This window comes from Sparus aurata, chromosome 20 (genome assembly GCF_900880675.1).
Source record: "Sparus aurata chromosome 20, fSpaAur1.1, whole genome shotgun sequence".
In the NCBI taxonomy this organism is placed as follows: Eukaryota; Metazoa; Chordata; class Actinopteri; order Spariformes; family Sparidae; genus Sparus; species Sparus aurata.
In genome coordinates, this window is record NC_044206.1 from 17,448,529 (window position 1) to 17,466,093 (window position 17,565).

The 17,565-nt window shown below is 40.4% G+C and overlaps 1 protein-coding gene across 20 annotated transcripts in view; it reads right to left on the minus strand.

The window, feature by feature from the left end:
• Positions 1 to 498: 498 nt before the first annotated feature.
• The window catches only part of LOC115571000 (calcium-activated potassium channel subunit alpha-1), a 97,051-nt gene continuing 79,984 nt past the window's right edge, over positions 499 to 17,565 (minus strand). For 6 of the 20 annotated variants that reach the window (XM_030399944.1, XM_030399956.1, XM_030399957.1 and 3 more), the window contains 11 exons: positions 14,548 to 14,671; positions 13,968 to 14,192; positions 12,944 to 13,136; positions 11,839 to 11,952; positions 11,514 to 11,606; positions 10,402 to 10,532; positions 9,005 to 9,199; positions 7,189 to 7,307; positions 6,838 to 7,059; positions 3,498 to 3,526; positions 499 to 2,688 (listed from right to left, as the gene is read on the minus strand). In XM_030399944.1, coding sequence (XP_030255804.1) covers positions 2,537 to 2,688; positions 3,498 to 3,526; positions 6,838 to 7,059; positions 7,189 to 7,307; positions 9,005 to 9,199; positions 10,402 to 10,532; positions 11,514 to 11,606; positions 11,839 to 11,952; positions 12,944 to 13,136; positions 13,968 to 14,192; positions 14,548 to 14,671 — 1,597 coding nt within the window. In that variant the 3' untranslated portion in view covers positions 499 to 2,536. Of the gene's footprint in view, positions 2,689 to 3,497; positions 3,527 to 3,947; positions 4,004 to 6,837; positions 7,060 to 7,188; positions 7,308 to 9,004; positions 9,200 to 10,401; positions 10,533 to 11,513; positions 11,607 to 11,838; positions 11,953 to 12,943; positions 13,137 to 13,967; positions 14,193 to 14,547; positions 14,672 to 17,565 lie in introns of all 20 variants that reach the window. The other 14 variants (XM_030399960.1, XM_030399959.1, XM_030399958.1 and 11 more) reach the window with 9 other exon arrangements.

Below are 17,565 nucleotides of genomic sequence, written 5' to 3' on the forward strand. Positions count from 1 at the left end.
TACAATTTTCCTTATAGTTGATATATACGGTAGGTAATTAGAGTCTATATTGGTGTGATAGTTACACGTGTTTGTTTACTAAGAAGGTGACACTGCCGCTGGCAGGAGTATCAGGGAAATCAGCGGTCTCTGTGCGAGGTGTTAGTCTGTAAATATTATTGGCATGCTGACAGTCTCCCACAGTGCCATGTGGTGTAAAATCATTAACAAGCGACATGATGGGCCCTCTCCATCCCCAAGGTGAGAATGTGAAGTGTGGAGAGTGCTTTTATCAGTCATTATCCAGAGGGTGTACTGAGGTGTCACATGATCAGTCTGGCAATCAGAAAGCACCTTATGTCATCATCACTGCAGAATACTTTATATATAGTCGCTCTTTGATAGACAGACGTGTGAAATGTGGCCTAGAGCTGCTGTGTAATGACGTTTTCTTTGCTGGACCACATTTCCAGGCCATTCATGTACTCCCTAGCAAAAACTAAAAGACACAACACAGTGTAGAACACCATACATCAGCTTTTAATTTGTGAAAATACAAAATGAAATCATGTACAATTTATGTACAAGCCTATTTGTACAAGACAATAAACTGTATTTATTATTGGGTAATATGACATAGTCAGAAATATCAACTTAGCACTGTCATTGTGTCCACAAGTGAATGTGCTAAACCAAAAAAAAAAGAAATCACAAAAATAATACAAACTAGACTGCAATGCCGAGTGTGTCTCAACCCCACAGGTACTGTAAAACAAGAATATCTGTCAAACAGGAACACACTAGAAAGAAATATCTTACATTAAGCTTTACAGATTTCATCGAAGAGTACATAAAAATGAATTGCTATCAGGCTCTACTAATTTAAAAAATTGTTTTTTTAAGACTTCAAATTATTTACTATGCTTCTAGTTATCTCCAGGGAATAACAGCCTCATTAAAGATTCAAAAGAATGGTGTCAGGTGGAAAGCAAAGAGGAAAGCATAATTTCTCAGTCTCGCATCAAAATCAAAAAATGTAAATCCAGTTCAACTCGAAGCCTCTTTTCGCAGCAGTGGGTCTTCTGGAGTCCTCCGTTGGCTTCAGCACTGCCTGGCACATCACCGGCACTCAGGGATGGACTGTTTGGATGTTCCGTGCCAGTAAAAATGTCACAACCTCCCTTTTTCATATGCAACGTGAGTCCTCAACTAGACTATGACACGTCCTCTGTGGATTTTTATAGATTGCTTGTGTAGTTTTTTTTTCTCTCCACATTTTCTTTCCCCTTCATTGATTCAGATGTAAAGTGACAACAGTGCCAATATAGCTTTGTTGTATTGTTTAAATAAGACAGGATTAATAACCACTCTTAGCTCATCCAAGTGGAAACAAATCTCTGTTTCATTAGACGTTTGTCTTATGAATACATCAGGTACGATATTGATCACAGATGGTACATAAAAAATAGCCAAAAAACACTTCTTATGATAGAGCTGTTTCTCCAGTAAATTCAAAATAAAAGCATACATGTGTCTGATGATGGCATTAAGATTGGTCATGGAGTACATACAGTACAAGCGCTTTATGGCCTCCAAGACAATCCTGTGTCAGGCAGTGCTTACAGCCAACGGAGGACCTAAAGAAGCCCACTTCATGCGATATGCGGCTTTTATATTCATTTGTTCCCTACAGACGTATCATACGGCATTGGCGTTGCTCTATATGGCGTCATTTTATTTGAGATTTTTTTGGTTATTGTTAACAAAACAGCTCTATCATATTTGGCTATGGACAAAAAAAAAAAAGACAAGAAAAAAAAAATACCCCTAACATTTCATCCCTGGAGAAACTTTGCAGACACTTAAAAAGCTTTACTCGATAAGATTTCTGGGGGTTTTTGGACATTGCAACCAAACAGCGACATGAAAACATTGATAACAAACGACTCAAAAAGGCAAAGATAAGACAAATATAATTGGATAGAGATAAGGCTGGAGCCAAATGCCATTTACACATGGACGCTGGCCATCTTAACTGTCACAAATGTTGTGAATTAGCTCCAAATGGCAAAGGAATCACTGAGAGTCAGTCACTAACAATGCCATTGTGGTGGGACCGCAGCTGGATGTAAAATACACGTTTTTTAACATACTGTACAGAGTAAATCTGCAACACTGGGTGAAGTAAATGCAGTAGTAGTAGTAGTTGTTCATCAACAGCTAAAAAGGCAACTTTTACAATTGCAAAACTTGATCCAGTTATCATAATAATCCTCTTCTTCGAGTGACCCTCATTCCCCAAAATGGAGCAAAAAAAGTCATGGAGTCTGGTCACCACTACAGATTAGCTGCGCAAACTAACATTTGACTATGATTGTCTTCATGAATGATTCTAAATCTGCTTGTACAATAAGCTATAGCTGCAGAGTTGATGAGGAAAGCAGTATGGTTCTTCTCTTCTAACGTCAATTGATGATTTGTGTCCGCAGGTGAGAAGGAATTCCCGAGTGTGACACGATGAGTCCTCTGGGAGTCCAAAGCGTTCAAGTGTCGCCACTCAGCACTCGTCCTCTGCTTCTCTGATGGGCGGAATCAAGCTGCTCGTGGATTTATACTGACTGACTTGGTTGACGGCGAGAGTATTCACAGGCTTGATCTGTATGGTCCTCAGGTGGGTATTCTCTGGCTCATCTGTAAACCATGTCTTTTCTGAGAAGGAGCCAAAATCATACAGAGACAAAGAGGAGGGACAGGAAACAGTTAATGCTACAGTTTCGGTGGTTTTCAGTGCACACAGAACATTTGGGAGGACATTTTTTTAAAAAGAAACAATCGTTTGGATTTGTAGAAAGAAATTCTGACATGATAAAAATATGCTCCAGGATGTGTTTTTTTTTTTTAATGGAAGGTAGGTATCACCTCAATGTCCCTTTTCACCTCTGTAACGTCACTTATCTCGTGTTTTTTGAAGCATGCTGTTTGTTGGGTCAGCAGACATGCAGATCACCAGTTAAAGAAATTCTGTTTCACTGTACCAAATTACAAGTTAATACTTTTAACTTCACAAGTTTTAATCTCTTCGAGGGGCTTCAGGCTTTTGGCTTGATGCAACTCTCTTTTCTTATAGAAGGGGAAATAGATAGTCTGGCATAATATATCGCTGGTGGTGATTCATCCAGTTGGCAATATCCATGGTCATGCATTTTCATCAACATGACTTAAGGCTGTGGTTCTATAGTACATTAAAATAAATGCCAGCAGATACATGTTGCCAATAACAAAACATCAAACATCACTCGCAGCAGAGTAAAGTGAAGTGGCATCAAGCCATTAAGTCACACATTCTACGGTCAAACCTACAGTAAGATGTACTGCATAGGTCATAACCATGCGGTCCTGATGCAGCCATTTGGAAACACTAAACTACTTGGCTTTCATTCAGAGGGCAAAATGTCAGCAAGGACACGACCGTGTTCAATGCATTATTTAACATCATGCATAATCATTCACTTCCATACCTTGGCCCACTCTATTCATCCTTGTTGCACTTTGGAAAAAGAAAGTAGTACACTAAATGTAAGCTAAATGGGAATATGACCATTAATAACAGAGAGTGCACAGCATGATGATCAGAAGGTATAAAAAACAGCAGATGCTCTCATTACATATGGATGTAGAGTAGGTTAAACAGTAGGGTGCGACCGACAACTTAACAGAAGCTAAAGAAAAACAGAACATGTATCATGTCAGAAAATCTTTTAGGTGCCGTTACTGTGCATCTGTAGCATGTGTAAAGCAGCCATATTGAATCCATGCCTTATGCAGCTGGAAGGATGATGTCCATGTTTCAGATGTCATTCAAAACCCATTGAGCAGCATGCAGTCAGCATACCATATATTTTATATAATAAAAAAAACAAAAGGGCGCAGCAACTTAATACAAAAAAAATATATTTCCAATTACTAACCATAGAATGCTTGTAGTATTCATTCAGCAGCTGGGAAAACGTAACATGTGCTCATTCTTTTTTTGAATGAACAATTAAAGAATATTTGAATGTGAATATTCGCCCATAGCAAAAATATTTCAGAAAATGCTTGGAGAATTCATACCTGCACCGATTCTGCAAAATCCTCACAATGTATTAATAATGAAACATAGTTAGATATTTGCAATTGACAGACAATAATGCTTACTAACTCATATTGGACATGATTTTTGGCCAAAACCTACTTCCTGTCTGCAATGAGTTACGGCCATTTAAATTCATCACATCCAACCACAGATAGTGGTTGGGTTCTTTCCTTTTCTGGAGTTGTCCAGGGTTAGTAGCTAGTGGGATTGGTGATACTCAACGACCTCCGGCTGGGCACTGCTATATCTGAGTTTTCCCCGAAAGTTAGAGCACTGCCACAACATAACAACTTTCTGCAAATATTAAGGTTTGTTGGGTTGGCTATGGCCGAGCCTAATCAGAAGGTGTGTGATTCCATCCCCTTCCATCAACATGTTAAAGTGTCCTTGGGCTGGATACTGAACCCCAAATTGCTCCTGTTGGCTGTTCCATTGGTGTGTGGGTGTGTGTATGAGTGTTGTTATTGGTCCTGATGAGCAGGTGGGGCCTTGCACGGTAGCCTTCGCCACCAGTGTGTGAAATGGTGAATGCATTGCTTTTCTTTGTGTGTTAAAGCCTGTACAGCAAACATTGGATTGCAATTTACAGCTGCCCTGAAGTCTCTGGTTTGGCTGCTATATAGGGTGACACATGAAGACTGGATTGGGGTTACTAGAAGGATCTGCCTGCCTGATCATAACCTGAGTAGTGTCAAAACAAAACATGTGTGCGTATTGGACTGTCATTGTCTCCAGAACACCTTAGACCAAAGACCAATCTTCGACTTTGTTTGGTCAGCTAATGTATATCTTAGATGACCAGATGAAAAAAGGCGATGTTGAATTGGAAACATCTGGCTAACTTTCCACAAAGTCTGACTGGAGAAATGTTTTCCTGCATCCAGAGGGTGACTGGAGGCCATGTCTAAAGCATCCATTGCAGAAACTGCTTCATTTAGAATTACTGCCAGGATGTTGCTGGAGCCTGTTGCAGAGCCCGCCACTGAACACCAATGGTTAAAGAGGCTTTTCAGGCCTCCGTTGGCTCAGTGGAATTCTGAGTTAACAGACAAACATCGCAAGGCTAGGAGGACTGTAGCTTCTATGATTGCAGGTCCAAAAACATGGATGTGGAGGGAGTTTGAATAACAGACTGTTCTCAGCTCGACTCAACTCAAGCTCATGTTGAGTTGTTGAAGGAAATGTTAAGGAAATCAAAAACTCAAATAAAAATCTCATGAGGAGGCAACATTATTGGTCTTGCTCATTGCAGAAGATTCTGAATGCGCATCTTCACTGTCATGTCTCACTTTGGGACAGTGCCTATGGTTCCCCTGTTTGAAGTACAGTTCCCCTGTTTGAAGTAGGGGATTGGAAGGTATGCTCAAATCTTAGGTCTGTGTGCTGGATGAGGGGTTCCTGATCAACATGGATTCCACCCAGCTTATGGAACAACCAAGACAAACGATACTGCAGAGGTCAATGGAGCTTGCAGAAAACAATCTACAGATGTTGCTAAGGAGTATTCATGGTGTGGTTTGATGACTTCAGGACTGGTTCTTTGCCTTTTTGCTGATGATGCAGTCCTGTTTGCGTATTTGAACCATTACCTCCAGTAAACATTGTGACACTTTGTGAAGAATACATGGGTTGTTCAGTAGCCAAACTGACTAAAATGACTTGAAAAAAGTTTAACAAATATGAAATAACACTGAACTGTGACATTCACATTTGAAGACAATGTTATTATAATGATGGTGCAACTTTATTGATGACTGTAACATCTTCAACTTGCACTTATCTTGACATAATTGATAGTTCATGGTGGCAAATAACAAGTAGAGCATTTGAATGTTGATGGAAATCAAAAGGCATTAAGAGGACATGGTGTTCAGTATTTCAGAGACACAATATGAAATTTTAAGACATGTAATATAAAGTGCAGTTCAAGATTCAGCTTTGATTTAAAGAAAAGAACAAGTTTCAACAAAGCAAAACTTGAAATTCTATAAGTAGGAGAGACCTCATGACTTTTTATCACAGAGGTGAGAATTAACACAAGTATTAATAAAACTTAGCGTCTTTTGCTTTAAGGGCCCAACACTAGACACCGAATTTATCTCAGTTGAAGAAACATAGCCATCTTAGACAAGTGTGTATGTCTCAAAGCTTACAATAAACAAAATATTATTGGTTGATTCAGTTATCTTGATTTCACTAAACAGGGCTTTTGGGTGAGTTTCTAAAACAAAGAAGGGCCTTTTGTGGACAGTGAAAATCAAGAAAGACTGTGTTACATGTAGACGCAAAAAAATGTAATTCAAAATTAATAAATTACTCTGCTACTCAAGAATGGTGGAATAACTTAAAAATGTGGTCAAAGTTTCCTGTAGTTCTTGGTGTGAAAAAAGGTAGAAGTATGGAAAAATTCAGAATCACGTCACCAACCAATGGTTTGAAAGAAACTCAAATGAAGTGCTCGCTGTATTGCGGCCTCCAGTAAAGACAGAAGCCCTTTGTGGTAGCCTACTTTGCCCTGCAGTGGTCAAGGGGCAAACCACACAAGAATGCAAACCAAGACATATAATAAACAAACATACACATTCAGACAAACAAACACACATTGACATCCAGACATGTTACAGTCTTTGGACCCTGCAAAAGGACACACAGGACGCACAGCAACTTTTGGCAGGCACTGTTCACGGACAAAGACAGTCAGAGAGCTTTAGAGGGGCACATACTTTTGTTTGTCTCGTGAGTCCCTGCTTTTGTTGCGGTTGGTGCGGTTGGTGGTTGGGATAGAGTGGACGGAGGAGCTTTTTTTGCTGGAGGAATGGGACGAATGTGAAGAGTGAGAGAAGCTGGTTCGAGACTGGCCGGCGTTGTGGTCAAACTGCATCAGGCAGAATATCAGGTCTGAGGGCACCAGCTCAAACGCATACGGCGGATTGGTTATGACATACCTAGAGGAGAGAGGGAACAGATGGTAGGCCGGTTCTAAATTTAGTGTAGGCAAGGGTGAGTTCTTAAAGCCTTTTTTTAATGGCTTATTTTTTAGCATCTCAATGCAAGGACACGAGGTCTGTACTTACCGTTTGGTACACTGGCTTTGAGAGTTGAGATGTGCGTCTCGTAACCGATAGATGCCAAAGCACAACATGTTGTATGTTTTCAGGGCTTTGCAAAACAGGTCACCATAACAACCACCATCCTGCAAGACAGTGAAACAAAAAATAAAACTTTATAGTGCACAGTCTGTATTTTAACAAAAGCAACATTCTAAATAAATATAAAAATTGTTATATAAAAAGGAATCCTGAACCGATTGTTGATAAAGGCTCGGCAACACCAGCATTCAAAATGTTATAATTGTATTGGAATTCATTTAAATTCAATCACATAAAAAAAAATCTGCCACTGACTAACAGACCATATTCATGGTGGCCAGAGTGGTAAGGTCAAATATTTTTTGCAAAAGAATAATGTCATAATGCTTTGCTCAAGGTTGAAAGTCGTTAAAAAAAAAGTATGAAATCGTTATTATTTCACCACTTACTGACTGATCAGAAACGAAGAGACAAAGGCAAGTGAAAATCCAGAGAGACATCAGGCCTTTTGTAAGGCAAAACACTTATTTGATCACCAAATTCCTACCATGCATCAGCTAATGTTAGCATCAACGATTTCCAAACTAATGTTACCATTTACACGAAGCAATGGCCGAGAAGTAACTCTAAGCTTTTGTTTACCTCTTCAGTTACTCTTTCTGATGAAATAATGTTGACATTTTGTGCCCAAAGGGAGGAAAGTGGGAATAGAACTTTTTAGATTTAGGAATCAATGCATAGATTGGGACATGTCCTTCCGTGATTCTCTGAGTTGTGTGGAAGTTTTGAGGAAGTCAGATGAAAGTCAGCAGTCTTACATTACATTAAAGGGCCATTGTTCTGGGGTGGAGACATGATCATCACCTGAATGTGTGACGCATGAAGTCAGCCTTGTCATGAGGTCTGCATCTGTTGTCCTGTTGTTAGCTGACAGTATATAAATCAAGAAGAGAAGACTATACTTTGGTTTTCTCTCCATTCCGCACGTATTGAAGATTCACTGAACCTGACCATCTCAAACTGTAACGATGACAATTTCCCTTTTACATGTACAGTACTGTGAGCAGAGAACTAGGAGGAAAGAAAGTAGCCACACAGAGCTATTGGCACTGATTGCACAAGTATGTTTCCGGCTGTCTAGCATAATCTGGCAACGCAAAAGTCGCAAAGGTAAACTTGGCCACATTCTGGTTAGACTGAGCCTTAAGATCTTTGCTGTACAAAAGGTCTGATTAAAGTTGGGCGGCTATTTCTTATTATGAACTACAGAGCTGAAGTGTTGTTGAGTGTTGCCAACTCAACATGCAATGGTACTGTGCTATTAAAAACTAAAATAAATATTTCTGAATATATGGTACCACACTGATTATAATTTACGATCACTAAATCAGCTATATAATATTCAATATACATACCTCTTTATAGATGTTATTCATATTACATATTGCTATATGGATTGTATTCATATTGCATTCATTTCAAACATCATTACGGGCTACTATCATCTGTAACTGACACTGTGAAGTCCATAAACTACATGGCTGACATCTGATACTGTATGAATGTATGAATATGAAATGTAATATTGCTGGGACTTATTTAAGGATGACTGGATTTGATTAAAACTCTGCATTTCATTGTTACAGCACTCACTTGTTTTTGGACATACACTCCCTGCGACTTATCTCAACTCTGAATCAGCCGTCCCTGTTAGTCTGAATCCTTCCGCTAAAGCCAGCTCCCACAACACAAGCAGACAAGAGATGTGCTCAGCCCTTCGGTGACAAGATCAGTCACTTACCCCAAGGTCAGCAAAGGGCCCGTCGTACAAGGCCAGCTGTGCCACGCGACACCTGTCCCTGTTCGCCAGGGTCTGTGGCGTGCTGTAGCCGCCCCGTAATGCGTTCTCCTCTGCCAGCAGCCCCTCCAGCTCCGGCGTGGCCCCGCCTGTTACCAGCGTCCGGATCAAGGTGAGGATATTATCATTGAAGTATGTCTGAAGGAATGAAGGTAGGGAGAGGGTAAATCCTTAAGCAAATGCCAGCAAAGTCACAACTCAAAGTGCCAGTCAGGTCGAATGGAGCTATCTAACCCTGCCCCACATTGCTTTGCACGTCAAGTGAAAAGACAGGAGAGTCCAATTACTGCAGGTTACTCTCAGTGCCATCAGAGAGAGACACAGTCATGCTACCTGGGCATTTCTCACAGTTTAAAATAAGACAATTATGCAACAAAAAAAAACTCACATTAAGCCTGCAGATACACTTTCAGCCAGTGGCGTTGTTCACTTTTTAACCCCAACAAGTTACCTCTTTGTTGATTCAAAAGAGGCCAAATAGCTGCCCTATCTCTTTGCACTGCAGTCTCTTGTCTCCCTCTGCTTGTACAGCGCCATGACATCTCCCTTGGCTGCTGACAGCGCTATTGACTAAAATGATGGATGAGGGCTGTCCATTAGGTAGCATTACCTTTGTCTAGACTGGAGCGCACTTGAAGGCAGCTTTGTTCTAACCTCACTCAAACTGAAAGGCAGACAAGTGAAGCCATCATGCGCAGTACAAGTTCCAGTCTTGTCATGTATTGTTTTTTAATGTGAGCAGAGAGCGTTTACATTTTTTGGAGGGGATAGAGGTATTCTGTTACCAGCGCTCATATCAAAACACAAGTTTTCCGATCGCTGACAGATTGTATGCGTCACTGCACAAACATCTATAGCATAAGCTAATATAAATGCCTATGCTCTCAGCTCCCAGTTCAGATCGCTAGATGCACAGTTGAATAGCGGAGTATGAATCACAAAGCTGGCAAATTCTTACATATTGCACCTTTAAATGGCCCACAATTGAATCATTATAAAGTGCTTACATTTCTTAAAAATGGCAGTTGCAAACAAGTGGCTAAATGAGACTACAGAAGTTGTCGGGAAGATTAAACATCATCACGCCGAACATGGAGAGACATCTACGCACCAGTCCGTCTTTACAGGCCGACTTCAGTTGCAAACTATTCTGACTCCAACTTTACAATGTGTAGATTAATCAGTTTATTAAAACAGGTAAATTGTGTAGTAAGACTCTTCGTGGTGCTGACGCTGAAGTCATGCAACTGCAGCGATGCTAACTTCCGGGTTAGAGTACAAAAATACGTTATCCCTACAGCACTCTATATTATCGGCAAGCTACATGGATTCAGACTTACAGCACTCATTAAGGAATCCAGCACACTGACAGCGAAGGCCGTCCCACAGGCAAACGGCTGAGTGAGGTATAACTCTGTGTCCGGGTCGTCATCGTCATCTTGGTCCAAGAACTGCACGTTTGAGTCGTTCACTACGGGGATAAACATGTTAATTACTTCCTTTTTCTGCACCACAAACCAGATTTCACGCAATTCTTTTTCGTGATTTAAAAAGCATGGATTGTGTGTTCAAGCATACATCAGGCAAAGACTTGGTTCATGTGAAGAGGAGGACACAGAAGAACAGTGGTTGTGCACAACAGTCAGTAGCTGCAGATATGGACTGTATTAGAAATCTGTGTAAGGTTTGACAAATTCTTTTTAATTTAATGTTTGCAAAATTTTGCCAGAATTGTAGTTTCTTTTAAGAGGCTGAGATAAAACCATGTCTGGTATTTGTGTTTCAGCCCTGTGGCCAACTTGCCTCTGCCACATTCCATATCCAGGCCATTCATGCACACGCTCATGACACCATGCATATTGTCAAAGCTCCAGGCCTCGAGTCAAAGTCCTCCTAAAGTCAATATCAGTAACACCAATATGCCATTGTTTGTCTTGCAAATCCAAGACAGAGCTTCCAATTACTTGTACTCGCATGTCAAAACAAATGAAAGTATCTCATTGCCCCAGAACCTTCTTTGAAGAGGTCTTTGAGCACAAAAACACATGCAGTAGCTGGAAGAAAGTAATGATGTAAAAATTTAGTTTGAGAAACCACTACTTCTGCGAGGACAGAAATAAATGTCAGTCATATTGACGAGGGGCTGAGATGAAAGACGGGCACGGGCCAGAGAATGTGATCCGACAGAAGATGCTATGAAAACAGCCACAAGGACTTCTGAGGGATCAAAGGCCTTGTAATTCTTAGAAAAATAAAAGGGAAAAATTTTGCTTTGAGATAAGGGGCCAAAACAAGACAGGCAATTTCAACCAGAACCAAGGGTAAAATGTGCTCAAAGTGATGCCATGGGAATGGACTGAGCCCTCTTGTGCAGCGAGAGAAATCAAAAGGAAGCTGATATGGAGGCAGCGGCAGTTACAACACTGCAGTACAGGACAGAGGCACTTCTTACCAAGCTCAGTTATCATTTGTATGCTGGTCCCACTGCTTTTATCCTGACTGAATGAAATCACAGGCAGTTTTTTGCCTGGCTTTGCTAATGGCGCTAGACAAGTGTTGAGGAAAAACAGTTACTGGAGCATGTCAACAAGGGACAGAATAAACATAAATACTCTACTTTCAGTAGGGTTTAATCAAGTGGTGACAGCTGCTAATTGCAGAAACTGTGTTTTTCAGATCTGTTAACAACTACTTAACTGAAAAAAAAAACCAGAACATGCAACACTACAGCTAAGCGTATCAATCAAGTGACAATAAATATGCAGCGGGAAGCGTACCTAGTTCTGTTATGATGGGAATATTTGCTCCAGTGGTGACAGAAGTCTGCCTCACTAATCCATGGACGGGGCTGTTTTCTGGAGAGGATCTATCCATCCCTGGTGGCGTGAAGCCTAAAAGAATGGACACACACACATAACATGAAACATAAAGCGCATCTGTTAATGCAATATTCAATACTTCATCAGGGGTTGTGGGGGGGGGGGGGGGGGGGGGGCCTGTTTCACCCACTCCCCGCCACACCAGGAAAAGCATAAAGTTGCTGAGTGCGACGTTACCGTATTCTTGACAAGGTCCAATATTAGTCCATTTATAATAGATGTGACATACTGCTCATTTTGTTTCCCTTAGAATGTGTGTGCATGGAGATGGAAACCTTTCACTCACACACACACAAAACAACATGTACAGTATATGGAGCCAGGAAATAGAAAATAAGTGACGCAAGATTGAATTCAAATTGACTTGACATTCCTTGCTTTCCTCAGACTGACAAGTAAGCACATTAAATCAGTGATGCTGTATGTATTATACATAGGCTGTGTTTTGACATCCATCACTTACTGCTGACTCAGGCAAATGCGAGGTCATACATGTATTAGAGCAATAATGAAATTGGCAGCGATTTTTTTTTTCCCGGTACACCCCCCCCCCCCCCCCCCCCACACACACACACACACACACACACACACACACACACACACACACACACACACACACACACACCACACACACACGCACTCTCTCCTCAGGTCAAAAAGGTTCCTAAAAGCATTTGTCTCAACGCCACAGAATGACCATTATTGAAGGCCATCTCAAGCTTTGAAAGCTGCAACATGCAATATTCATAAATTATACACATAATGTCTTTTTCTTTACGTGAAAATACAAATGTGTGTGAGGCAGGTAAGGCTGTGCTTGTTGCCACCAATTAGGTTTGTGAAGAAACCAGTTGTTACAGTAACCTGAGGAATAGTCAGTAGGGTTTACTGTCAAACGCAGTGACACCAGGTCAGCCAGGCAGCACCCAGTGAGGGATATTCTCTGTGCCAGGGCCCTGTCCCTCCCAGGCGGTGCAGTGAACTATGATAGGGCGCTCCTTACCTTGGGAATTAGCCTGCAAGACCCCTATGCTGTCATCAAACAGCATGGATTTGATGTTGAGTGACGCCAAGATGCATTCTTTGTCCTGCAGTGATGCATCGTCAATATTGTTCTGATTGGCTGACAGGATGACACACATGTCGCAGAGGTTGATGTTGACAGCCCTCAGATCTGCCCGACTCAACGGTGTGCCCTTTGAGAGGAAGGTGAGGGAGAGAATTTGTTATCTCACCTATAAAATACGAGAGGTAAATGAAAATGTAGCGACTTTTGAGCTTTATGTCGGCCCTGCCTCCAACAAAATACTTCAATTCAGTACTGAAGCACTTTGCCAAATATGTTCTGGAAGAAACTTCATTGCTGCCTGGATTACTTCGTTGGATAAGTCTTTATGTGACATATTTATGCTGAACAAACATCAAGAGAGTGGCGGGCATGATGGATTGAGTGAACAAAGCACACTTTAACATCATCTATCTTTACATCCGTTGTCTCAGGTGTTGTTAGATTTGGACAGGTTGTTAAAGTCTTGTGCTTCAAGTCAGCTTTTTGTTTTATAATATTCAACCCAAATCACAATTTTTTTCGAACCTGAACCAAGTGTTTAGTTGCCACGTGTGAATATTTTAAGTAAAACATACGAAATAAGTTAACAATGAATAATTTCAAGATACAATTAGCATGAACATTCTGGTGTAGGTATACCAGGGGTATAGTTATGTAATCAATGAAGTTATTATAAATCCTCCAATGTTGAAATATTATTATTAATTCACATAAAGATGTGTGAGGATTTTTATTTCATCATTTGTGAAAATGTCCAGTGCACGTTGCATCATTTTATTTTGATATGTTAAAAGCAAATTTCACGTGATTCGTTGTACCGTTTAGTTTTCAAGAGTACATTCTGACATTTTTCATTTTCACGCAGAATTTTCATTCACATGTGAAAATAGCCAGTTGCATGTGAATTAACAAAACATGTGGCATTCGCATAAGTGATATAAAATTGAATTGTACTCACAGGTAAAATGGAGACCTTTGGAAAGTTGTGAAGGGTCTCCCACTCCCGCTTCAGATACTCGAGGGAGCCAACGAACACGATGTGCTTCAGCTCATGGTAGTGAAAGTTGCTCGCCCTCAGAGGCATGACGAAGTTCCGGAGACCGATCAACGCCGATTTCACGTCTCCAAATATGCACACGACCACATGGCCGCTCAGAACCGTCATGGCTGCCTCGCTCCGCGTCTGAGAAGAGAATAAAGGATTTTTAAAAAATTATATTTATGACACAAACTGCCTTTTCTGGCAAACAGTAATGCTTTCTCTTCTTTCAGAAGCCTTCTCAACCAGTAAAATATATCACCCGGTTCATGACGGCAATAGACTATGAAAGTAATTTGAAAAATGGCATATGTATTAGTACAAGAAATGTTCTATGTACAGGGCCCCCATATAGCAAATGACATGTCAAACACCTCATTACAGAGTGTTTAAGTGCCCTGTCAACCTCTGATGGTGCTCTGTGACATGACACATCTGTCACCAGGGAGAAGAGTGTCAGGGACAAATGACGTGTGCCGAGTAAAGGAGCAGAACCCACCAAGATGACCTTCTCGATGTCTTTGGACGGGCACCAGTGAAACATCCCCGTGGAGTCGTATTTCTTTATGTTCTCGTCCATGCTCTCAATCTGCTCGTTCCCCGGGATGAGGAGCGGGTCGTGTCTAATCAAACAAAAAGACGGGAGGGAGGGGGATAAAAGATCACCATCAGACACTGTAAATGTGGGTTAAATGAAGTCGTTCTAGGCTTTGGACTAATAAAACAAAAATTGTAATATGATAATGCTGAGAATTGAATCATTTTAAATCCATTCTGAAAGATCTTGAGACAGAATCGATGGGGTGTGATATTATAAATTTAAATATTCTCAGTTTTTGTGTTGTGTCTGTTCACAATGTTGTCTTATTTCAATCTCAAAGTCACCTATCCCGAGTACATATATATTGAGATAAAGAAATAAGAATAACAATGCCAAGTAAGGGCTTAACTGTTCACTATTCATCAATAGACCGTCAGAATATTTGAGAATCTCCAAACAAATCAGCTATCCTGGAAAAAACTAAAAGTAGTTTTCTTCCCTTTTTTTTCTCTTTGCTCATTCCTGTCAGAGGCCATCTGCGGAAATGCCAACAAAACTGCCATGTCATCAAGCAGAGTGACATCAACGGCGGCAGCCAGGCGGAAGGAGATGGCAGCAACACACTGCGTTGACTGGCATGAGCACGGAGATGCAATTACGCCCCCTTACTGCATCCAGCTTTTGACGTAGTGTGCGGCGTGGTAAAAGCTTTAACAGGCCAGACTTTAAATATTTCAGCAATTTGCCAAATCATATTTGCTTTTCAAAGTGAAGGATATTAATGTTTAAACAGAGCATCAGAACTACATAAGCTAATTTCACTGAGCGCCGTGGTGAGCTCCATCCTCCCCAACAACTGACCGCTAAAGTGGTCTCTTAACACGAGTTCCTGCGGTTGTTACATGCTTGTTCTGGGCAGAGTGATATGATCTCTCAACAGTTCCTAGATATATGTAAATGTAAGATATTAGTGTTACAAAAAAGGACAAAAAATAGAGAACATGTAAAAACAATGTAATTGTACATGTAACATAAATAACAATGACTGACAATGACAAGGAAACCTTTTTCTGTTGAGATTTAATAGTGATATGCTTTTAATTAAGGGTTAATGTCTTGAGTCATACCTTACATTTTAATATGTTGATGATTTACATTTCCACAGATTTTAGCCCTTGAATGTGGCTCTGTGCTCTCTTAAGGTACAGTCCCCGCTGTTCTCTTGTAACCAATGTGGCAACGCATTTCCTTTCTATCCATTTTCTAATCTGTCTGTCACTGGCCAGGAGCTGTAGCATATCCCAGCATGCATTATAAGAGAGGCAGAGCATATGCTGAACAGGATTAACACACACACACACACACACACACACACACAGAAAAACACATTCAAACCTACAGTTAGTTGAAATCAATTTAATAATGAATAAAGATCGTTAATGTTCTGTTATTGATAGATCGTTGATGTATGTTAAACCACACATAGATAAATGTGATATTCCGTGCAATGCAAACTCTCATTAAACACGAGACAAAAAGAGTTCTACAGTATCTGCCCAGCAACTGTACTGCCTCATGTTAGCTAGCTAGCGTTAGTGAAGTTGACGTTAGCCCAGCTAGCTTTAGCTACGTTAGGTATTGCAACTGCTTGAGGAGGCAGATGATTCAAACAACAGCAGTGTTTTGACGTGAAGGGAGAAGATGTAATGCCACATTCAGTGGCTGAATGATATCAGTAACACCTTTGATAATAAGTCATTATTATATTAATTACAATTCATGATTACAATTTGCTTGGATTGGAACATGATTTTGTAAAATGATAACACATATGATCAAACCATCACAATACCAAAAGTCAATACATGATAATATGTAATTACTAGAGCATTTGAAGATTCTAATTCACCTAACACTGTTGGATGAAATCCACACATACAAAAGAAGAACTAGATAAAGAAAAGCCCTAACCAACCACTGTGGTCAAACACCATCAGCTACAGTTTCAACAGTTCTATCTACTATCCTTTCTATCAGTGTGCTGCCCCGTCCAGTTCCACCTAATGGACTTTGTTAGAGTCCGATCAGAGCTGCAGATGTTATCTTCTGAAACTCAAGACAGAAGACTTTTGTCTCTGTCAAAAAAACCTTTTAAATACTTCAAGTCGCCCCCCCGTAAGAGGAGCTTCCCTTTAATCCACGTGAGTACTTTTAAAAGAATGCTACTTTAGGTAACATGTTAAGTATGCATGAAAGTGTCAGCTGAAACTACCATCCCTGAGGCTCCACGAGCTGAAGCCAAAAAAGCCCGCCTTGGGCTCATACCCCTAGGCAAGACCTGGATGTCCTTTCAAGAATGGAGGAAGTTGGAGAAGTGAATGTCTTTTTCTGCCACTTTCTACCTCTCAGAATCTCATCTGTCAAAGCAATTGTAATTTGAAAGGACAAAGGGTGTGCACATTAAAAAAATATTCAACTCTGTGAGAGAAAGTATGTAAAAATGCGAAATTTGAAAATGTAGGGAGAGAAAATATCGCCCAGTTTCTTTCTAGCAATGATGCTGTAAAAACAAAGACACTGAAATACTGTATTTACATAAAAGGACTGACTTCAACGGGTACTTTTTTATGAATTCGTTTTTTTTTTAATTAAGCAGTTGATATTAATAGTCTATAAAATGTCAGAAAGTTAAAAAGCTCAAGGTTGTCCAAAACCAAATACATTTTATCTGAAATGATATATAACAGAATAAAGCAGTCGTTCCCCAACACGTCAGAGGCTGGAACCAGTGAACGTCTCACATTTCTGCCGGATAAACGATGTTAATAAATCTCCTGTAAATCAACATATCCATAAATCCGGCGCTATTTATCCATGCAAATCCTCCACCATAACTCTTGTTGTGCTCTACATCATCGCCTTGTGCTCGAGTCTTAAATTCAAGTTCTAATAAGAGTGAAAGCATTTAGTGGTTTT